Source organism: Acartia tonsa, chromosome 3 (genome assembly GCF_053477335.1).
Source record: "Acartia tonsa isolate MP-2025a chromosome 3, ASM5347733v1, whole genome shotgun sequence".
Taxonomy (NCBI): Eukaryota; Metazoa; Arthropoda; class Copepoda; order Calanoida; family Acartiidae; genus Acartia; species Acartia tonsa.
The window spans coordinates 40,584,188-40,609,585 of NC_137262.1; the positions used below are offsets into that span (position 1 = coordinate 40,584,188).

Sequence of the window (25,398 nt, forward strand, 5' to 3'; positions counted from 1 at the left end):
CCTATTCATTTTATTTATTTAAATATTACAAATTTTCTGGGGCATTAAGAGGTTTTTAGACTTTTGCAAATGGTATTTTTTTAATTTTAGATACAATTACCCAATATCATAACTATAAGTAAAAATATAAAAAAATATTTTAGAACATTTTCCCCTTTCTCTGAAAATGAAGGTCAGTGGTAATTTGCACTAATTAGCGTGGAAAAATATATTTTGCCATTGTGTTGTGTGGTTGTACAGTAGAAAAAAAACAACGGGGCATTTCGCATAGTATATGATTTAATTAGGCCAAATTTAATATCCGTAAAACTATATTTATACGCAAAGCATTGATTAATTTTAGAATAAATTAGCCGTCATTACCTTAATTTATGTCTATAAAATATGAACATTTTTCATTACTTAACATGGATATTAACTAAATTGTATGTTTCAAGATATTTTACAATAATTCAAATTTTTCCCTCTTTGTGGAAAAATGAATCAAATAAAATATGATTAGTTTAGAATAATTTATTTTTAAGATAAGGCAAACTTACCAGATTTATTTCACTTGTTGGTTATACCTTATACCTGAAAACTTACACCTTCATTTGATTACTTCATCAATACAAGCTATCAAATTTTTTCTGACTAGCTGTCAACTTCCCTCAAAAATGTACTTATTCGATGTTTTTTTCAGAATGGACGAAAACAAGGACGGTCACCTTACAGAGGAGGAGTTCTTGAAGGGCTGTCTGCAGGACGATGAGCTGTCCAAGATGCTCGCCCCCAACGTCACCACGTAAACAGAACAAACCAACAACAAACAACGCGGCATTACTATGCGCTTGCGCGCACACTCACACAAATTCAAAATGGCGGCGACAAAATTGTCTTTTCTGCAATTTTTGTCCTGAAACTGATTTCATCATTCTACAAATACACAACAACTTTATAAAGATCTGAAAATAAACATTGTTGTGTTTTATCCAGTTATTTACAAACTATTTTTTTGTGTGTGATGTGTTCTTTCATAGTGTGTCCATCTATTCTCTTTTCTAGTTAAGATAGATAAATATTAAATATATATATTCGATCTGCTCATTTCTGAAAGCACAACTTAAAAGAAAATGACGAGCCCAAGTGTAACATTCATTTGCAAGTAATGTTGACAACAACAACAAAAACTATATTATTGGTGCAGCAAAAAAAGTTCAAATTATATAAGTAAGCAGTAAAAAGAAAAAGCTTTTTTTTCAAACAGAAGCACAAAACAAATGCACAATTTGTTCAGATGTTCAGAAGCTACCAACATACAAGCTCTAAAAGTTATTTTTAGATATTTTTCATCATATTTCTCTCTGGAAGCCTTTTAACAAGGTTAAAAAGTGATAAGTGATTGAAATTATAACATCTTGTTATTGAGAGAAAAATAAAAAATATTTAGATAACAAAAAGTGATTAAAAGTGATAAAGGCACAATTAAATAATAACTGCATCTGACAAGGCGGCGCAAAGTTAATTTTTCTGTGCACAAATTAAAAAGTTACAAATCTGCCACCAGCTTAATGTTCTTATTCTATCTACACCACCATAACAAACAAACAAATCTACTATTTGAATTAAAAAGCTATTACTGCTTGAAAAACAAAAACTAAAAACAATTTTCTCAATTATTATTATAACTGTAATGACATTGACCAGTGGCAAGAAGTTTCTTTTTTTTATAATTTTCGTGTTTTCTTCTAGATTAAATTTATATTTCCAGCAAAATTGCAAAGCTAATTAAATAGTTTATAATTTTGCACCTTTTTTGACTTAATCAGTGGTGTCAATATTTAATATTTTTACTCCCTAAAATATTATTTTCATGTTGTCATAAAAATAAGAAATGCTAAAGTTAACAAGCATTTTATTTTTTATTAAACTGATAACCTTGAAAATAAATGTTGACACCCATGGTTGCAAAAAAAAGTGCATATTTTGATCTGTAATCTAAATTGATGGGATCTTAGTAAAGAAATAAAAGTTTTGCCCAACCTTTTTATTGCCAACTCACAAAATATTTTATTGTAATTGTTTTATTTTTCCAATACTTTTATTTAATTCAAATAATTCTAAATTTTTATTAAATAACTAAAATCCCATCAAACATTTTAAACATTTGCTTATTTTCTTAACTTAGTGTCATTTTTTTCAAAACTTTGTAGGGAAAGTTTTACTAAGTAGATATTAAAAAAGTACGTGTGCCCAAAATTTTTTTCTTTTTTTTTTGTTGCAAAACTAAGTGCAAATGTTTAAAAGTTTGTTATAAAGTTTATAATATCATTTATTATTATAAGATTTATTTATTATTATTAACATTTGGATTATGACATTTTATTTTATGTTGACCATTAATAGTTTTATGTTCTAACATTTAGGAAAAAGAGTTTTAAAATACAAATAATGTTTTTTTTCTGATGAAAGGCTTTCAAATAAACTTTATTTTGTGTACATTACACTTTTTAACAGCTATTCATCGTAATTAATTTACCCATAAAAGAAAATTTAAATAACTTTATCCTATTTGTTAGAATATGTTCTTTTAATTGTGGACTCTTTAAATAAGCAATACCTTGCCGTTATTTCTTAAATTATAATGTAATATTAAATAGAGTTGCTTTAGCTAATTGCTTAGTTTCTTTTTATACATTTTCTTACATGTTAGACTCATGTAGTGTCAAATTATATTTTCATTTTTTTCTCTTCACATTTTTGTAATAATATGTTAATTATTCATAACTCAGTAATTAAATTAAATGAATTTTAGTGTATATTAATTAATTATGAAAAAAAGGATGTTTTATTTTCAAATTTTCTCTTTAAATCTTATTATTAAAATAAAAAAAAATTGTAGATTTTTCATGAATGTGATTTTTATTATTATTATTATTCTATCTTTACTTGTCTGTTAAAATGCATTTATTTTTGTGTAGTGAAAATTATCAATTATAAACTTTAGATTCTGAGATAATCAGTTTGCATTTACACTCATTCATAAATACAAAATATTTAAAATTAATTTAGAATATACTAAAGTTAACAACACCCTTTTTCCGATTAAACATAAAATTTTACCTTAAAAGTTAAAACATCTAATGCATTTGTTGAAAGAGATTTCTGATAAATGAATAAAACAAAAACTATACATAATTGTGTACCATAATAAATGTAGGGAATATTAACAAACATGAAACATTTTACTAACAATAATAAAATATAATTATTTATACATCTAAAATTATTATAATTAATAATAATTCATGCAATTAAGTGTTTTGGAAACCCCCTGTTCTGATGCAAATCTTTTTTTTTACAGCATACAATATAATTATATTACAGTGCCTATAGGCCTTTAAATTCTTTATAACTGGGCCTATGCACTTTATATGCATAGCTAGGCATCCACTCAAAGTTTTATTCAAGGCCTCATGATACAGAAAAAAAATTTATTCTTTTTGTGGCGGTGTTGACTAAGCTATTTATTAGTACAGGATGCCTACTATGCGTTATTATTATATTGAAAATATATATAAATGTATAGTAAATATGAATTCCTTTTTACATATTATAAATAATATTTACTGTTGAATAATAATATTATAAAAAAAACTCACTGTATTTGGAATATTCCCGTGTTTTTCAAAGTTTCAACTGCATCTTACTTATTTCCTGCATACTCAGTAAGGGCAACAATAGGAATTTGTGCACCACAAAGCAAAATTTGTATTGTTGCCCTAACTGAACTAATGTGAATTCCTATTATTATATTATATAGTGCCAACTGAGCTGGGGGCAAATAAATTCATAGATAATTATTCAATGCCTTATTTTTTTCGTTTACAAATCCTTAGTCGAGTTATTGAATTTCTTAAATATCTTTAACCAATAAAAAAATATGTCTATGTATTTTTTCGAATCAAGAAATTAAAATATTGATATATCTTCAGAAAAAAATATTAAAAGTAGTTTAATTATAATGACAAATACTATAATGTCCTGCCAAATTACTTTGATGAAAATTCACTACCATGAAAACATCACGCATTTCTTAAAAGTCAATTGAAAACATATGCCTGACTTTGCACCATTGTAAAAGTAACAGGATATCTGTCTGTGTTACTGTCTGTAGCTTAAAATCTTACTAACCAATGGATCTCTTTTACAGTGAAGCATCTTACAGGTCAAGGGAAGGATTGCTAATATTTGGGGGAGGATATCTCTAATGGAAATTGCCCTTGATAAAAAATATTCCGCCTAAAAATTTCCCTCATGTGCCACTAGAGGCCATTATTAAGGACAAAATAATGGGTACAGGATCAGAAAATTATTATGATAATTCATTTTCTCTCTATATATCACTTCTAAACAAAAATACAAATAATATTAACTACTAAATATTAGGAAATCAAGAAAGAGAAAGTTTTCTTTGATATTTAATTAGTTGTGCAGGATATATTAGTTTATCAGTGAAAAGATTAATTACTTGTAAAACTCAGAAACAAAGTTGGTTAAGAAAGTGGAATTGAGCTATCTATCTTTTTTCTTTGGATTATCTCACAGGATAGATAAATCATTTTTTCTTTATCTCCATTCTTTTCTTACAGTTTATACAGTTTAACCTTTCCCTTCGATTTTTAGCTTTGAAGCTATTCTACAATTTGCAATGTTCTATTGTCCTCATTTCATTCATATAAATAAAATATTTTTGGGGAAACAATTTTTAAATTTTCTTAGCATTCAATTATAAAAGACGCCTGAGTTTACATAGTCAGCTATTCTACCAGTCAAGTGTAAATCTTTAAATTAAATGATTATCTTGGTATTTTAGGTAATGATTTCTAGGACTATTAGGCATTTTTTTAACGGTTGTCTTTATTCTTCTACTATAAACAGAAAAAAGTTAATTGTAAACATAAAATTGCACCCAACATGAATATCCGATAATATAAAGATATGGTTAGGTCAATTAAGCTGGCTATACATTTTAGGTAAGACCATCACACATATCACCACCTTATCTTCATCGTAGAGCATAGGCCACGCACAATGGTTCTCCAATCTTCTTAGGATTTGGCACAACTTGAGATTGAGAAATGATATTTTTCTTCTTGCTGTCCAAAGATGCGTTTTTTTGTCCACCTGGTTTCTCTTTCCTTGGGGATTCCAAATCGAGGCTTGTTTGGTTAAATCATCATGTCCTTTTCTTTGGGTGTTCTCCAATCATCTCCATATTCTCTACATTATTGACAGTTTGATGTCTGACATACCTAGCACTCTAAAAGCTCAGGATCTTACTTGACCAAAGATCATAATGAGAAAATTAATTTATATATCAGAAATAACCTTCTTGCCAATAAAAACTAATTTTCCTTTTATTTATTATTACTCCATAAAACTAACTCAGCTGTTTTATTTACGTAATTCTATTAAGTTTTTAGACAAAAAATGTTTTTGTATTATGTAAAGTAGAACTTTTAGACGGGTTGGGAATTATTTTTGAGTAATCAGTAATAGGTTTATTAAAAACAAGGATGATAACATCCATGAAGCGAAGATTAACAAATTAGAATGACGAATATCAACATGGTCTTAAAGAAATACAGTATTATTTGATTGCTTGCACAAAAGTTTTTGAAAATCTGTGGGAAAATCTTTCAATACAGGATGCTCAATAGAGACACAAAGTTTATAATCCAACAAATGAGAGAGCGTGTTTATACTTTGGCTATCAGTTTAGTTTACAGTCCAATGTCCTCTCCCTCCCTGACAATTTACAAATATACATAAAATTATACACAAAATATGTCTATTTTGTAATCTATTGCCCGTTGGTTCGCAAGAAAAAAAGTAAAGTAGTTATGAAAGTTATACATTTATGAAGGACCAAACTAAAAAAAAACTTATCCAGACAGAATCATTCACCGTATTTTATTAATATCTTAACTTCTCTATAATAACTATTTTCTGCAATTAGGACGTGTGATTAGAGATCTACATTGACTATTCGTTTGGGGATTTTTTCTATGTAACATTTAGAAGATTTTTCCTAATATTTTATATTTTAGATTTATGCTATTTTATATAAAATTTTCTTAGTCTAACATAGATATAAATTAAGTTTTTAAGAATTTTGAATTGGGTTATTTAGGTAGTATCCATAGCTTAGATATAAGACCAAATAGTTGAAAAAGAGTAGGCTCAGCTGCTGATTAATGAATTTATGGCGGCTGAAAAAAAACAAGGCAGCTATGTGAACGTCTGCATAAATGGTTGCGACAAATCGAACAAGATAGAATAAGGTTGCAGTAGAATAATTTGTTTCTCGTTAAAAAGGAGATATCATTCTTTATAAATAGATTTATTTTTTTTTAAAGTTGTATAAAACGTTTATTCACGATGACGCGGTTAAAAACTTTTGGAATGAATATCTAATCACCAATATTTCATCATTTTCTTTCGAGAAAAGAATTCAGTTACATTTTTAACGTCTTTTGTATAACGTAGCAGACAACATAAATAGTTACTTATAAATCTGTTGGAACTCCTCAAGTGGTAGGTGCGTAGCTTCTTTATAAGTTTCCATTTGCCTCACTGACTGACTGATTTACTTCTTCCAAGAGTAAAGTTGTTTTATCGCTATTAGAGTATATACTACTAGCGGCTACGCCCCTAGAAGCCATTAGGGGCACTGCACTGGTAGGAGAAGGAAAAGTCGACCTCATCCTATTTTAAATTTGTTTCCAAAGAGTTATAAAAAATATTTTTTAGGGGAGGGGGGGCTTAAGACACCCTCTCGAAAAATAGTTTAAAACCTTCCCAGGACCTATACAAAGCTTCTCTGTAAAGGAGAACAATATCGGTTCAGCGGTTAGCGAGATCCTTCGGGACAGACAAAAAACGCTTAATACTTTATATAATAGGATTAGAGTGCCCTTGGCGTCAAAGCTATTATTTATTATTGTCTATTTAAACTTCTATTTTTTCATTTGTTTATTTTAAGAATTTCTCTTTATGTAGTGGTAAAATAAATTATTATTTTGTACCTTTATTAGATTATACACTAAAATTTTATTAATAATTTAACATTTTTGTGTTCTTTCTAATATTCATAAATGATTACAGATCTATGACCGTTTTCGGTCTTGTTCTGAAACTATTGTCCATGTTTTTATTAATAATGCAGGGATCTAAAGGGATAAGACAGTGGCCGATGAATTTATGTACATGCCCAATGACGATACATAAAATTCTCTCTTCCGAAGATTACAATTATTGGTTGAAACGTTTGTACTCTTAACTTGATGAATAATCAATCAAAATTTATTAAATGCCCACAAATTTGTTAAGCCAACGAATTAAAACATGTAATTAAAACTTTGGGGACTAGTGTAATAAAAAGCCAATTGTCCCCTCTCTTCGTGGAGTATATGTGAACGTGTTGTTTGATCATGTGTTGGTTGTTAGAAAAGCCTCATTGACTTTTATTCATTACACAATACAAAACATGTAATAATTAAATTTTATAGAACACAGGCAGGGAAAGTACAATAGTACATAAATTAAATATCAATCTACAATCTACAATCTACATCCCTTTCGACTTTTTCCTCCTTAATAAGCGCATAATTTCTTGATAATAGATATAGAACGTCTAGATCCCCATTGACGTAATTGATCCAATAGAAACAGAGGGGAGGAACAATCTGATCATGGAAAGAAAACAAAGTAGCGGGTTTCGTCTTGTATTTTCATAGGGAAATATAAATGATTGCCCCGCAGTGTAAGAAAAGCTACTATAAAAAATACGACAAAACCCGCGACTTCGTTTTCTTTCCATGATCCGAACAATCTAATCACATTATTGGTTAAACAGTGTTTAAATTTTGTTGTACAAGAGCTGTTATTTTGTTTTAATTTTATCTTGCTGACTAACGAACAGATATGGTTCTCCTTTACAGTGAAGCTTCTTAAAGGTCCTAAGGTGGTTTTAGGCTATTTTTTGCCTATCTTTATCCCTTTGATTATAGAGCCCCTAGATGCTAGGGGCGCAGCCACTAGTTATAAAGATTTGATTAGTGAAATTGTATCGCCCAAAAATGTTGGCGCTCTTAATTGAATCAATGGGACTAAAAGTCTTCGTCAGCTGAAAATTTGTTTTTAAGTTGGTTGGAATATTGTGGTAAAATGGCCATCTAGGATAATAAAATCTTGTTTTAAAATTCAGGTTTCGTGATTTTTTTTATGAATTATTTTTTTATACTTATTTTATATTTTTTATACTTGGTTAAATTATAAATCTTACAATCATTGGTGGCGTAATTTAAGAAGCCAATCAATGTAAAAATGAAAATTGATTTTACAGTTAAAAAAAAACGTCTTGCTAGTAATGGTCGCAATCATCCTTGCTTATATCCATATAGACAAATATATAACACAGATAAAGACTAAAACTATCAACTCTAACACATTGTCAATAGCAAAGCTTCTCTACATTCCTGATGTGTCTGTCCTATCAAATTTAAACCTTTAAAATATCAAGTGATTATTATACGTTTGAAGTTCCATTTTTGATTTTATGTTCAGTAATGATCCTTGTTGTATATTGTGTATAGCATATGAAAGTGTTTAATTTAAATGTAAATGATTCATTAAATGAACAAAGTGTTTAGCATACAGAGTATTCATTTAGATGTATAAAGAGTTAAAAGGGATGTTGTCTTAAAAGGAGCTGCTTGTTTTCAGGAAATTTGTATCTAAGAGAGGAATAGCACAAAAGAACAATACTAAAAAAAAACCAACTCAATTATTCCACAAATTTCATAGTTCATATCGGTCTAGTGCAGTGGTTAGCGAGATTGTAACAAAAACACCTACAAAAAGACAACCACAAATGTTACTTATATTTTAGGAATACCCTCCTTTGTCAAATATATATTTCACTCTAGGTAACCCTATGGCCTATAGGCATCTATGGCACTATGAATCAACCTTCCATTTTAAATTCAATTGTAAAAAATTGGGGGAAGTCATTTTTGTTCTAGGAATGATATATCTTGGGATGATAAAGTTTAAAACTGTAAAGGATAGTCACTACTTCATCAGTTAGCGAGATCTTTCGATACATTCACACAGGCAGCCATATCTCTTGGTAAATACTTTGTTCGGTATATATTCTTTATTAGTAGCGAAGCTACTCATTAATTCGGAATGTCTGTCCGTCTTTAAGAAACGGTATGGGGGAAATATATTTTTTTTTCTCGGTCCTTCAGACTGTCGGTCATGCTATAAGAACAAATACATGTTTTATGCGAATGTTCTTATGATTTATTACTTCCCAGATATTTATTTATTTCTAATGACTTTGAATTTTAGCTCTGTAACTTACTTTCGTTGGTACATCCACAATTTTTATGATTCTTTACTCATGGATGTTTTTAGGTAAAAGAATATATAACTTTACTTATAAAAATTTATATAGTATAGTATATATACTTAAAATACTAGGTACACCAACAAACCCCCTAAAGGGACAAACATCCCAATGCAATGGGACAAACCTTCTAGAGGACCAACCTCCTAAAGGACAAACGTACTAAAGAGATATTTATTAAGTAAAACCTCCTAAAAAATATCACATTTATTAAGTGTGAGGTAAGGGTCTATTTTTGTAATGCAAGGTTGTATCGGGTTGGAAACCATGCCGTTTGATTGCCAACACATACTTTGGTCATACAGTCGAACGGATTTTTTTAAATTTCAGCCTATGTGCAAAGTTATTCAAGAAATTAAATTAGGTCCGTATGTATTATCGCGATTTTGGATTCAATTGTTAAAATATTTTACTGTTGGTCGATTTTGTCCTCAAATTATGGAAATTATTTTTTATTTCATAATCTTTGAAAAATCCTAGGACGTTTTACTTAAGAGAATTGTCCCTCTAGGACCTTGGTCTTTTCGGACGTTTGTTCTTTAAGAGGTTTGTACCAAATACTATACTTCTCAGAAAATACAAAATAACTGAAGCATAACTAAAGAAAGACATGTATGATAATTTAATAATCTCAGTCTAGACTCTTCATTCTATTCTATTAATAATAGAAAATTCTACATTTCTATCTCATATTGAAAAATACTTTATTTATCGCATCGTATTATAGACAGCGGCCAAAATGTGATTACTAGCACTTTATCTACATAATGATTCGTGTATGCCGAGCCCTAGTTGTATTTATATATTTGACGTCAGGCCAAGTCTAGCAATCTAGGTTAATCTATTTATGCATTTTATTATCCTATGTAACAATATAATAAACAAGGATGGTAACAACCTAAAAAACAGATCTCAACCAACCAACTTAAACAATTATAAAATAATTATAAAAAGTATAAATTAAAATCCCGATTAACAAAACGTCGTAACATTATTTACGAGACACTTTACCTGCTTAGTAGGTGATGAGTTCGAATCTCGACCCAACACTTCGTCATTAAAAGTGTCAGGTGCTCGACTTAAATAATAAGAGTAGGAAGAATGCCTGGGACAAGTACAGGCGCAACTTATTACCTGGCAGAGTTTTGTCTTTCAAACAAAGGTCGTGCAATCAAAGACCTCGCATTGTGTCACGTCCTCTAGATATTATCCGGTAGTGATTGCAGAGTAATTGTAGAGTAGCATTGATACTAAAGTAATTTAATAAAAATAAATCACAAACACACACACCAAAAAACAGTATAGATTTAATTAAATATATTTTTCATGTTATCATTCATTAATAACCTCAATTTGTCATCATGAGACCCCACGCCATGCTAGAGAGGGTGACTTGCTAACCCCCCCCCCCCCCCCCCCCAAAGTACACATTCATGACAAATGAAAAATGATAATTTGTCATACTTTTGTAAATGTTAAATCAGTACAAGTAATTATTACCACATCACTACCAAAAAAAATTACTATTCAGTTTTTTTACCTTAAAGTTTCAGAAGGATCTCTCCAAAGCTGTTTCTAATGTTATTACGTACATATTTAAGATAAAACTCCTTTTATCAAGGCATTTCAATTATCAAGGGCATCTTTTAAGGGGTAAGGGTAAGGGGGTATCAACCCACACAAAAAAATTGTAAGAACCTATGGCACCCCTAAATATGAGGTAAAAAAGCTTCGCTTTTAAAATGGGGGCAGGTTAAATCTAATATGTATTTTTTTTAACCCCCCCCCCCCACTTGACGCTAAAAGCTTTAGATTTAATTCTTTATAATCTTCCATTAACTTTTCCCCCAACACATAAAGCTGTATTTTAAAGGTTCTTAGCAACATTTTACGCAATGAATATTTTTAAAATCAAATAAAGACAAAATTGAATAAATAAAACAAATGAAATAGTGTAAACCCTGTAATAAAATATATTCCATTTATTTAAACAATACCCGTGCTGAATGCTTAAAAAGACAATTTAGTAAAATATAAGAAAAACAGCACAGCAAAACTTAAATTCATGTCTAAATCCTTTAATACGTGAGTATAAGCAAATACCACCCCCATCGATTTGATAAATTCTCTATTTTTAGTCGACATAAACTAGTAATACTGCCAGTTAATACAAACCTTATTAAAAGTTTAAAAGTTTTAGATTCGGGGAAGGGGGGAGAAGGAATGGTACCCATAAAAATAAGGGATTTTGCTTGAAATTGTTTGTCTAAAGATGCCGAGTATTGGATTAGAGTTTTGTATAAATTGTATCAATGTAATATAAAAACAATATAAACCATTCCAATGCAATGTATTTTACTGAGCTTTTTCTTTCTTATTTCATGTTCAGAAAAAATAAAAAAAATTCTAAAACATAAATATTTTATAATGGAAAAAAACAAAATCTACAATTCTATTTTAAGCTAAATTAATTTTTTGGAAGGAGAGGGATTCTAATGCCCTATCTGCTTTATTTTGATGGTTGGGCGGGAGCTTGATGAACCTATCAGCAAAATAGCTTTAAACCTGCACTGTACAAATACAAAACTCGGTCTAGCTGTTAACAAGATCTTGAGGAACATAAGCACAAACAAACAAGTATACAACCCCCAATTTATAGTAGTACTAGGTACTTTTCCCCTAACCTCTAAAGAAGGACGGGGGAAGTCAGAAAACTCTCTCCCCTCCCCAAAGACATATATAGGGCATTTCTAAAAAGCAGAACTAATTCGGAACAGCATTAAACAAGATTTTTAGCTTCAAAAAAAATAAAAACTTTACTACTTTTTATTATAGGGTAGTATATTTCCTAGGGATATAGGGGACATTGGGCTGTTTCTCACACTATTGCCCAAAGTTTTGTAATAACGTATTCTTATTGGGGGGACTTTAGGGACTTTTACTGAATTTTGATTGGTTGGGTTCATTAAGTTGAGAGTTCAAAGTTTCAACCACTTATTGTAATCCACAGAAGGGGTAGTTTTGTGTATCATTATTGGGGATGTAAGATAAAGATAAAATGTGTAGGAAGGGTTTACAGTATGAGCATATTGTAAATAATCTAATTTGTAGGAACCTTCATCTTCTGAACAAATATATTTACACCATATCAAAATTTATCTTCACAACAAAGTTTACATATTACAAATTATAATATCTTGTCTACTTTATAGTTATGTATGTCTGTTCGTTTGTATGTTAGTGAAAAGTTAAATAAGCTGTTATTCAAGATAAATACCCTAAATTTTATATAATTACTACTTTTTCTCTAGCGATGGATACGATGGATATGGATGATTTGATTTTTTGGTTTCTGTTTAATGTAGATATCTGTTTTTCTCGTAAAGAATTTAATTACTAATAGGCATCCGTTTGTCCGACTGTTTTTTTTCTTTTATTATTTTTTTTACATTTATGTGCTTTACTAACTATGGACGACGTCATCAAAATACTGTATAAAAATTCTTTTATTTAAATTTTCAAATTCTAGAGAGCGAAAAAAATATGAGGTGTGAATTTATTTTCGGCTTACAGGTGTCTACGGGAACGTAAATAAATTCCATGAGTTGAATAAATTATAAAATTATTTAATTCAGTAGTTATAAAAGGATTTAATCATATATACCAATTTTGTAACTTCAGAATTGCTGTTGGATGTGAGAAAATAAGGGTGAGGAATGAAGATCCCAAAATATAAGTTGATCTAAAATATCCCCCCACTCTCAAAAATTTTCCAAAGGGAGTGCAACCTCCCTTCTTAACGCAAAAAGTTGATTTGTTTTATCTTACTTAATGTTTTCCCGCCCCCCTAGATAAGAGGGCACATACTCTCTTCATTTGGCCAGTGAAATTTGTCTCTCCAACCCCCCCCCCCCCCTCCCACCTCAATTCCATTTCCTTGGCCCGCCTATGTAGGTTATATGTTTTGGTTATACGTGTGCGAAACCGGTTTATTTTCGACAGAAAAAAAATACTTAATAATTTGTTTTCTCGTATTTATTCGAATCCGGTGGATAGGAACCGGTTCTCATCCATACGAAAAAACTATGTCTAGCATCGTATTATATCCAGTTTTTTACGAATATATCCGCGGAAAGCCGTTTATAATACGATGCGAGAAATAACTATAATATATCTAGTTTCTAGTTAAATGTTATTCTGAAGTCAAATCAACCAAAATACCCATAATCTTAATGAAACAATAGACATATCTGAAAAAAAAGCTTGTTCAATTGATCTGTTTACATAAGGCCATCTTTTAAAGAAAAGAAGATTAAAATGAAGAAAAAAATAATAATTTTTAAACTAAGACAAAAACTAAATATATTACTATCCAGTTAAAGAAAGTTTGAATTTTACTTTTATTAAATATGAGTTTTAATTTTATTCAAAGTAGAAGGATAATAGAACTATGATTTCTAGATCGTTTTTTTTTATAGAGTATATTATTATCATAGTTTTCCAAGTTAGCAATGCTACTCTTTCACCCACATGGTTTAAGAACTCGTAAACAAGGATGATAACATCCATAAAAGCCAAGCTCAACAAATCAAACGGACATGCGAACATTGGCAAACATAGTAACTAAGAATTTGAGCAAAAATTTTATTTAGATATGTTATGTTGGTGATGATTATACTACACTGTCTATATTGTACCCAAATGTTACATGAATCATTATGCAAAGTTTGGAATCGGTGAAGATGATTTAAGTCCCTCAACAGATCATGACGTCATACGACAAAATAGCCAATAAGAGACCATTATACACTGAAATTGACCAATGGTAAAATCTATGCTGGCCTCTCATTGGTTATTTTATCGTATGACGTCATAATTGTTAAAGGACTTTAATCATCTTAAAATCGGTGGGACGATTCTAATATGATTCATTTAACGATAGAAGATCTCCGTTATAAATGCACAAACGGAAATCTCTATTTAAGCTTCGTTTTTATTAGTAGGTAATGTGGTAGAATACCTCGACATTTTCGGCTGGACAAAAAAGCTAGAATAGAATCTAGGTTTGTTGTGACTCTGAATAAATTCAATTATGGACACAAAACAAATTTAATATTTGCGTGCTCAAAGTACTTTCTCATAATAATTGCCAGTGGCTAAATTTCGTGGTAAGGAGAGGGGAGTTTTCCCTTATTTTCGAAAGCAAACCATCTGTATAATCATTACCAGTACGTCAGCTTTCCAAAGAAGTTATGAAAGTCTAACCTTTTCATGAATTATGGGTTTTAAAAAATCAATTATTGTTTTTATTATCTTTTAGAGCGTAGATACAATAGAATCATTTGTGTTTTTTTTGTCAAATTTGACTGAATTTTTAAAATTTTTAAGTTAGCTAAATTTGTAAAAAAAAAACAAGTCTTAGACTTACTAATATACCAATTGTCAAGATACTCTTTTTTGAAGGTAGGCAGATTTAGAGCATAAAACCATTCCAAAACCTATTTTTTAAAATCTAATAACTATCCTTTGTCATGCTTCATTAAAATAGAGTAGTTATTGAAATCTTTAGGTTTAATCCAAAAAAACTTACTATTTTATATAATAGGATATAGTAGTAACTGCAATCCTTGTTCCTATAAGTAGGTTTCTTATTACATGCTCGATTTTTATTTTCATTTAATGTTAATGCTAAAGATATGCTGAACGTACGATGTACATATTTATCTATCCCTACCATTTCAATTTGAAATTACTACAATACTTAAAGGTATGTGTAAAATATTGTATTGATAGATATGGAAAAAGACCAAAATTTAACATTGAAACAGAAACAAAAATCGTCCCAATCCACCCCAAAAGTTATTTTTATTGTGCTTATTTTGACTGAGAGGAAAATTATATTTTCTAGATTTCTTAAAAAGAGTCTGAACCAAAAAGGATATTTTTATTTGGTAAAAAGAATGTTTGCCCCTTGTACATTTAGATGTAACTATCAGGGAGAGGAAGATATTTGTTTATTTATTTACTAGCGGCTCCGTCCCTAAAGACATCTATAGAAGGGGAAAAGGGAGACCTATGTCGTATCTGCATATAAGAGTAATGAAAAATAGAAATATAGAGAGACAGTATAATAGTTATTTCTTTCATCGTATTATAAACGGCTTTCCGCGGATATAGAATATAATACGATGCTAGACATAGTTTTTTCGTATGGATGAGAACCGGTTCCTATCCACCGGATTCGAATGAATACGAGAAAAAACATTAATGAAACTTGTAAAATATCTCAATACATGTCTCTATTCCGGCGGTGATTAGAAGATGTCCCCTTCCAAGGTCTTATAAAAAGATTCACAGTAAAGAAGAACCATTTTATTCAAGCGGTAAACGAGATGCTTCACTAGGGACATACATTTAGTTACTTTTTTATGAAGAAAATTTATTCTTAGTAGTTTTCCTAGCAAAACATCTTAATACAAATCTCCATCACTGGCGGTGATAATAAGATTTGCGCAGTGTAATAATAATGATATATGATGTCATATTATTCCTTATTATCAACAACAACAAATATATAAATTATATTCTTACAATTAGTATTATTAACCACTAGTTATTATCTAAATAAGAACAGGATGTAATTGTACAATGTGAGTCAAATTAAACTGCCTTTTATGATTTTCCGAGACAGCTAGAAGGAATATGGGAATAAAATCAATGATACTACCAGAATTAAATAAAATATTTGATATATTTTATACAGACAATCAGGGTCATAAATGGTTTCTTTTGTGTCTAAAAACGAAAAAGAAATTTAACCGGTCGCTTTAAAATATTTTATTTAGATTACTTGTGAAGATTACTCTGGACGATTAAGATGTTTTAGGTATATATTTAATATCTGTGCATTACTGCTTATGGATGCTGTCATCCTTGTTTTATAATGTTCAATTTTCAACAAACAATCCCGGATAAGAAAAAAACAAAAAACAATTTGATACATATTTTAAAGTTCCACATTATGATAAATAATTCAGAGATATCTTGAGTGTATTTTGAATTATCTAACACTAGCGGCTTCGCCCCTAGCCACTAGGGGCTTTGCCCCAAGAGGTTTTATCAACCAATTTTTCGTATTTTAGATTTACAAGAAAAATAAAAAAATTGGGGGGGGGGGGTTAGTCGACCCCACTATTTTAATTTTAGTTTTAAAAAGAAAAGAAAATAAATTTTGGAGGTGGGGTATTTTTCATTTTTTGGGGGAGGTTGAGGGTTATAAATAGTTATAAACCTTCCCGGGACCTATGAGAAGCTACCCTGTAAAGGAGAACCCGATCGGTTCAGCGGTTAGCGATATCCTTTGCTACAAACAAACAGACAAACAGACAGGGGGGGGTACATTATACCATAAATCCTTAACTGTCTTTGTTAGATAAACATTCATTTTATACCACAAATGAAATACAAATATGTGAGTAATATAACTAATCCATTTCCGTTTTCGCCTTGACTCAAAAATTCAGCAAAATCTATTTTTATCTCAGTGACATAAAAAAAGCGTTTCAATATATGGAGGCCTAAAAGGCCTAAAAGGGCACCTTGGGTTTGGGTTAGGGGGGAGTGAGAGTCGACCCATCTTCATTTGAGTAAGTTATTCAAGGGGAGATTTCTCTTGGGAGGGTGATGGTACCCTCCCCCAAAATAGTTATGAACCTTCCCAGGACCATATCGGTTCGGGGGTCAGCAAGATCCTTTGATGCAAACAGACAGACAGACAAAATTACAGACATCATGGTACTTTTACTATTAGGATATCCATTCAATTCGTAGCATGACCTCTTGTTTTGTTATTTGGATGTATGCCAAAGTTGCAGATAATGTTTATCCTATTTCTGCACAATAGATAAACCATCACGAATAGGGGGATATGACTATAAAAAAATCATTATAATAAAGTAATAGTATGATTGTTTGTTTGTCTGTCTATACCAAAATCTCGCTGCTGAACTGATATGGTTCTCCTTTACAGGGTAGCTTCTCACAGGTCCTGGTAAGGTTTATAAATATTTTTGGGGATGGTACCAACACCCTCGCAAGAGAAAAGTTCCCTAGAAAAAATTACCCCAACCCCCTAAAACTAAATTTCTTTAAATTTTCTAAGGGCGTAGCCGCTATTTTTACATAAAGCACTAAAAAGATTATCATATTATTGAACGTTGGAGGGTTTATCTTTAACAATGTTTTAGAGTTGAACATTTTTTTCTTAAATTTCTTTAAACCTAATCTAAGGATTCAATTAAACTTTGATAGTAGTAGAAGAAACGATACCTTGATAAATAAATCCTGAAGATCTTTATAGTGCCTATAAAAATATTTTGAATTTATCCCCATTTTTACAGGCACTAAAAAGAGCTTTAATTTTTTTCTTATTTAATTTTTTACCTTTAGCGGAAATAAAAGCTGTAGATTATTTTTAAAAGAATTGTTCTATACCTTCTCCCCATCAGCTGTACGATACAAGTAAGACATGGTGCCAATATGGGTTATCCGGGGATCTTGGTGGATAAGACAATGGCGATAATTTGGTGTACCAAATGATTATAAACAAAATTACCCCCTATAAATATACATTAAAATTGCATTTTTGATATAAATTGTACATACGGACTCTCTAATTTTGATCCTGGAGTTGCTACACTTAAATTGAATTTAAATGTTACAAGAATCACATGAAAAGTTTGAAATCGTAGGACGTTTCTAGCAGGCATAAATAAACAATTATAACTTGGGGGCAAGACGAACGGACCTATCGTTTATGTAGAGAATCCTCGCTTTCAATAATACTATTTGGTAGATCTATCATTCAAATTTTCTGTATATTAGGTCAGGTCACCTATAAATAACAGTGTGTAGTTTCAATGTTTATACTATAACTTGTGTGGTTAATCTGCTAAATTTTCTAGAAAACTTAAAATCCATATCTTAAAGATTCTTTAATAAAGGGCTTTCATAGATAGGGTTATTAAACTTTTTGGGAGGTCGATGAAATTCTATTTACCTTTAAGATTTTTATTTTATAGGTGGTAAAAATTCAAGTAAAAATCGTATTTAGAACTAAAAACTGCTTTAAATTATGTCTTTGTAAAAATCATTGGATCGGACGCATATGAAAACTGTATTCTCTTTATGATTCACATTGTATAATGTGTAAAACGAAGGGGAAATGTTAGGAGAATATTTGTAATTTGCACTCCATGTTCAGCTGCCAAATTACAATACAATACTGTCGATACTATGTTATTCTGGGATAGAAGGAAAGGTATGTAATTGTAACTCACGTTGTGATCCTATATTATAAAACTGTCACTATTCTTTATTTCTGGATAAATGTATCAGTATCTTTGTTAATTGCACTCCATTTTAAAGCTGTCAATTTACGATACTGTGAGTGTGAGTAAAAACAGATAAACTTAAACTGAGTAACTCACGTTGTCATCCTATATTATAAAACTGTCACTATTCTTTATTTCTGGATTTATGTATCAGTATGTTTGTTAATTGCACTCTATTTTAAAGCTGTCAAATTACGATACTGTGAGTGTGAGTAAAAACAGATGACCTTAAACTGAGAAATAAAAAAATCATTAGTATGATTGTTGAAGTTGCACAGGACGCAAGAACGCAAAGGAAAATGGCAAGGGGGGGGGGGGGCGATTGTTAAAAGCACTTCTCCCCAGCAATAATTTTTGGGTGCTGTAGGCTTTCCTAATATTTTGGAAATACGAAAGATTACCCCCACCCCTTAATTCTATCAAAACTCTCATTTTAGCCTCTCCCCAAAATAAAAAGCATGTTTTAAAAATGCATCTTATGTATTATTATTTTTCTACATATAGTTTTTAGCCTTGATTACGATTTCCTTAATTTTAGGTATGATATTATTACATCTCTTCATTTCATCTGCCAGATTTTTCTCTGTCTTTTTTTATATTAACACAAATCAAGAAGAGGTTACAAAAAAAGAATAATTAGAAAGAAGGTGTATCAACTTTTTTACTTTTTATTTAAGATAGCTAGCCGGTTCTTTTAGTAAGTAGTAGATGTAAAATTTTTCATAGAATTCAGATATGCAATCGGTTTTTTTTGTAGACCTCTTATTTTTTAAGTAATTTAAGTTTTAAAAAAAAAAATTAAGTCGATTTTAAGGTACTAAAACGCAACAAAAAAAGGAAAAAATGGCCATTATGAACAAAAATAATAAGATCTTTAATTTGACACCTTACTTTTTGAATTTTGTCAGTTAATTATTGAAAAAATTGATTTTTTTAACCCACGAGAATAAAAACTTTGAACTTAATTTTATCATTTCACAGGTAAAAAAATATGGGTTCATATATACCATTAGAATCAGAAAAATATTACAAATCCATTGTAAGCAAAATTGAAAAAAGTATAAAATACAAAATGAAAAAATGGTTCATTGTATTTTGTTGTACAGGCAACACTTTAGTCATCCCCTAGTTACCCCCTCTTTACCCCCTTCCCATTTTTATTCTTAATTCAAAAAATAAGGTGGTTGCCTGTATAATATAATATAATATTTGTATATAATTCCTTTTATTGTAGTTTATAAACTATATTGTAAACTTTTTATTTCAATTTTGCTTAGAATGGATTTGTAATATTTTTCTCATTCTAACAGTATATATAACGCCTATTTCTTCTGTCTTGGTAATGATAAAATTTAGTTCAAAGTTTTTATTCTCGTAGGTTTAAAAAAAATCGTTTTTTTCAATAATTACTTGACAGAATTGAAAAAGTAAGGTGTCAAATTAAAGATCTTACTATTTTTGTTCATAATGGCCATTTTCTTTTCTTTTTGTTGCATTTTAGTACCTTAAAATCGACTTAATTTTTTTTTTAAAACTTAAATTACTTTAAAAATAAGAGGTCTACAAAAAAAACCGATTGCATATCTGAATTCTATGAAAAATTTTACATCTACTACTTACTAAAAGAACCGGCTAGTTATCTTAAATAAAAAGTAAAAAAGTTGATACACCTTCTTTATTAGAAATTCGTGTAATTTTCGGTAGTGCATACTATATGTCCAAGCAAGTTAACATCAATAATAACTTATACGGAAAATTGAAAATTATAAAAGAAAATTATTTCAAAAAATGATTTATAATAGTTTTAAATTCATTTAGAACTATGAGGTAGGGGATGGAGGAAGGATGGGAAATAAATCTCCAGGGTCATTCCTCTTGGCAGGGTGGAGGTAACCTTACCCCCCAAAAAAAGATTTTGAAATCCTTCACTAAACATGGCTTTACAATTGGATAGCTTGTTTATGTTTTTTTGGATTGGATATTAGTGGTAAGTTTCCAAAAGTACTTTACTGTCCTTCTAATACCAAATATCTTTTGTTATTCCACATTCCTATTCCTTGGACAAAGTAGCTTCGGACAAAGTAGCTTCGGACAAAGTAGCTTCGGACAAAGTAGCTTCGGACAAAGTAGCTTCAGGACAAAGTAGCTTCCGGACAAAGTAGCTTCAGGACATTTACTTAAGAAAAGTAGCTTCTTAAGAAAAATAGTCTCCAATATGGCCGCAGCGCTCGGCCCCCTGGCCTGCCTAGCCGCGGGCGCTCGGCTCCCTAGCCTATAACATAACCTAACCTAACCTATGTTAGCCTCAGAACATTTATTTAAGAAAAATATCATCAACTGAAAATACATAGGTGGTTTAGAATTTCGAGGAATTTGCAAAAAGTGGTCGATAGATTTTTACAATTTTTAATATTGTTTTGACAAGTTTTAATAATGTTTTTACAATTTTTTAGTTAGGTTAGGTTAGGTTATAGGCTAGGGGGCCGAGCGCCCGCGGCTAGGCAGGCCAGGGGGCCGAGCGCTGCGGCCATGACCTTTATTAACAGTGGAGGCTACTTTCCTTAGGAAGCTACTTTGTCCGGAAGCTACTTTGTCCTGAAGCTACTTTGTCCGGAAGCTACTTTGTCCTGAAGCTACTTTGTCCTAAGCTACTTTGTCCTGAAGCTACTTTGTCCGAAGCTACTTTGATATTTTACTTTATACAAAAAGTTAAGCCATGAGTTGGAGAAATATAAATAATAACCTAACTTTGGTATTTATCTAAGTAACAACTCAGCGAGTTAAAAGGAAAAAGAATTTGCCCTTATTTTAAAGATATTTCTTTTAGATAAATGAACACCATGATTAGATTTATAACACTGCTTTCAACTAAAAATACTAACTTTTACTTTTTGAAAATTTGTCGTCTGTTAATTTTCTTTGAATTTTGTGTAAATTATAAATAATATTTACAAAATATAATGATAAAAAAAAACAGAATAAAAGCAAAAAATAAACATGTTTTAGCGTACAGGGTGAGGGGGGGGGTGAAAGGATGTTTACCCCCTCACCCAAAAGTTTTGGGGGTACTTTAGGTAAGTTTCACATTTCATTCCCAAAATATGTGTTTTTACTCCCCACACCCCAAAATAATAAAAATTTGGGTGGGGGGGGGGGGGTGACTACTTGCCCCAATATAAAAAGCTTGGACGTCCTTGGTACCAGCAGCAGTGCCTACATCGGGGAGTATACGGCCCATCAATAACTATCAATAACAGTAACAGGATTATATAATTCTATTCACTAACATATCAGGGATTAGATTCTATACAAAAATATATCTTGCAGGGATATAGGGATAGGGCAATAGATGATAATGCATGGTAACAGAATCATTATAGGATACAGAGATAAGACAATGAAGGATAATGTAGTCACAGGATTTATCTTAACATCATGGAATAGGGATAAGACAAAGCAGGGTGAAAATATTAAAAGAATATGTGCACAGTTATTTTAGGGAAAGGGCAATGGATACTAAATCAAGTTGCACGAATTGTGTATGCAAAAAATAAGCCATCCCACAAATATCTGGTATATTCCAGTTTCTTCCTTATCCTTGACAAAGCAATTCTATTGAATATATTAATATGCAAAGCTTTACTACATTTAGTATGTGTATGAGCGTCTGTGCTAGAAATTTTAGGCATTTCATAACTTCTTTATCAGGTTAAAAAAATAAATATATTCTTTTACTTTACTTTTTTTTAAGCTAGTAATAAAAATCTTGAAAGGTGGGAAAACTCAAATTTAGGTTGAGGGTGGGAGGAAGACAGTTCCAAATTTTTTAAGGAGGGGTATCCACTTATCTACCTTCTCCTTTTGCACAAAAATTATTGAAATTGCAATCCACAGAATGCTCTCTCTCAGTTCATATATAAATTTGGCTTTTTATCCACCAAATTTGTTTTTGTGTTATGATATTCTTCTTCAAACATATATCATGAATGAATTTTTCCTTATTTTTTATTAATTCAATTAACTACCTACTGTCTGCTATCTGGGTGCTTTAAAGTAAACAGTTGGGGTATAGTCCTTTTCACGACATCCCTCCATATGGAGCGATTCTTCGTATTTTTCACAGTAGCTTTTCTCCTATTTCTAGCCCCTGCGGGGGGCTCTAACCCTGCGGGGCCAATTACCTAACCCTGTGGGGCAATCACCTAACACAATATAACCTAACCTAACCTAAAATAACCTATAAAAATCCATTTTAAAAATACGAAGAATCGCTCCTTATGGAGGGATGTCGTGAAAAGGACTATACCCAACAGTTGTCCTGGGATAAGAAATTTTTAAAATTTGTCCCGAAAGACCGATGGCCCAGGGCTACGAAATAAGTGTTAATCGCTTGATTTGTATTTTCTTTTACGTGGATTATTTCTTTAAAACAAAAATGTACGATTCATGTCTTTTTATAAATTAAGTGAATTCGGAGCCATTCTGAAAATTTTATAATATGAAAAACAAAACGGTGAAATTAATTTTTCTCAATTATAATGTTAAATAATATTATTAACACACAAATTGTATAAAATATACATAGACGTAGTTTAGCAACATGTTGTTTGAATAATTAATGAAAATTACACAATTTATACTAAAATCATTCATTTTCTAATATCAAAATAAAATTATAATAATTACAAATTAGGATTTGATAAAGAAATGTTTTATTTTGGGCAAAATTGTCCTAAAAATAATTGTTTGTTGTGTTGTTTCTTTCTGAATTATATTGGCTATCTTAGAGATAAAACGCATATTTTCTTCGAACTTTTTTGTTTTGTTTTTCTGTATAATGTGCAAATTTATGCCATAAAACATGAATGTGGTAATCCAAGCATTGAAATCCAGATAAATAATGCAAGAATATGCAAGAATATGCATGAAAAATCTTAATTAGGCAATTGTGAAGAATTATTTAATCTGAATAGTTGGGGAATCCTAGTCATACAAGTCAATTAAATGAAGGCACGTTTGAAGAAAGAAAATGTTCCAGTTGGGGAAGCAGCACAATCTAGACACACCCCTTGCATGTGAAATAGTTACAGGTCGGACTAGAGGGAGGAATGAAAGAATCTAAATGGGCAAACTTGTGTCATATTTCATCATATCTACACTAAGATATATAAGTTTTCCGGAATTTTAAAGTTAGGGGGAGATTTGAAATCTGTATCAAAATTTGAGGATTTTTTATAAAATTCGTTTTTTCTTTAATTCTTTATCTAAAAGCGGAAATGCATTTTAAGTTAATTAATTTTGGCATCTGTGATTGGTGGATTTAAAAAATCTGCGCTCTGATTGGATGGCGTACATCATTCAACCAATTAGAGCGCAGGTAGTTTAAAATCCACCTATCCTATTGGTCAAAATTAATTAACTTAAAATGCATTTCCGCTTTTAGATAAAGAATTATACAAAAAACGAATTTTATAAAAAATCCTTAAAATTTGATGCAGATTTCAAATCTCCCCCTAACATTAAAATTCCGGAAAACTTATATATCTTAATCTACACCCTCCGAGTTGCCAAACAAAAACTTAATTATTATTTTCTAATAACATATAGTTTGATGGGACAAAAAAGGAATTTTAAGAAATATTTTTTGATGTTGAAAGCTTTATTTACAATTAGTGTAGGTATGTCTTTTCAATATAATAAGAATTAAAGGCCAAAGCTACAATATTATCTATTGGAAGGTCAACGTATAAAAAAAGACTTTTTTGTGAGAAAAAATTAAAGAAAACATTCGCTCAGAATAATTAAAATATTAAACTAGAAAAATATCTAAAAAGATATGAAATGATTCAATATACGGCAACCTTATCTCAGGCCACAGATCCCGTATTGACATTTATCCCCTGTAACAAGAAATAAAAGTTTCTTTTTATTATTTTACCCAGGATCTGGCCTAGGATGTTTCCATGAAGCAGATAAATAAACATACCTATACAATTATAATTAATCTAATTTCTAAAAAGTTACCAGTAATAGTTAATAATGTTTGGCTAATGTCATAAATAGTTAATGCACTTTTGAATTTACAATAGCATTTGATTTGTTGGAAAAAAATTTAATTTCTTCTACCTTTTAATTATTTTGCTCTTTGTTTTTTTACTAATTCCCTTGTCATTTATTTTTGATATTTATTACATTTAAGTATTTGTCTGTAGTTAGAATATTAATAATATTTCAACGGACGGTATATCTGTTTTTAAATCCTCCAAAAATAAGCGATTAGTACTACATCAGAAACATCATAGAAAGCTAAAACATCATAAATAGCTTCTATTAGGAAGCTTAACTGAATTAGCTATCAAAGTCTTAATTTAGACCGTTAAGATACCATAATTGTTATCTGTTTGTTTGTTTTTCATTAATATAAAACGCTGTAAGAAATGTTTGACAAAAATTCGAATTTAATGTTAATTTCAACAGATCATAAACAAAGGACATAATACCTTTTTTAAAAGAATTATTGCTGTCTTTCTTGGTTCTAAAAATGTAGTT

The 25,398-nt window shown here is 30.3% G+C and overlaps 1 protein-coding gene across 3 annotated transcripts in view; it reads left to right on the forward strand.

The window, feature by feature from the left end:
- The window catches only part of LOC145314156 (neuronal calcium sensor 2), an 80,595-nt gene extending 76,753 nt beyond the window's left edge, over window positions 1-3,842 (forward strand). For all 3 annotated transcript variants that reach the window (XM_080153962.1, XM_080153963.1, XM_080153964.1), the window contains exon 5: window positions 683-3,842. In XM_080153962.1, the coding sequence (XP_080010088.1) occupies window positions 683-788 (106 nt within the window). In that variant the 3' untranslated portion in view covers window positions 789-3,842. The remainder of the gene's footprint in view (window positions 1-682) is intronic.
- Window positions 3,843-25,398: the final 21,556 nt, after the last annotated feature.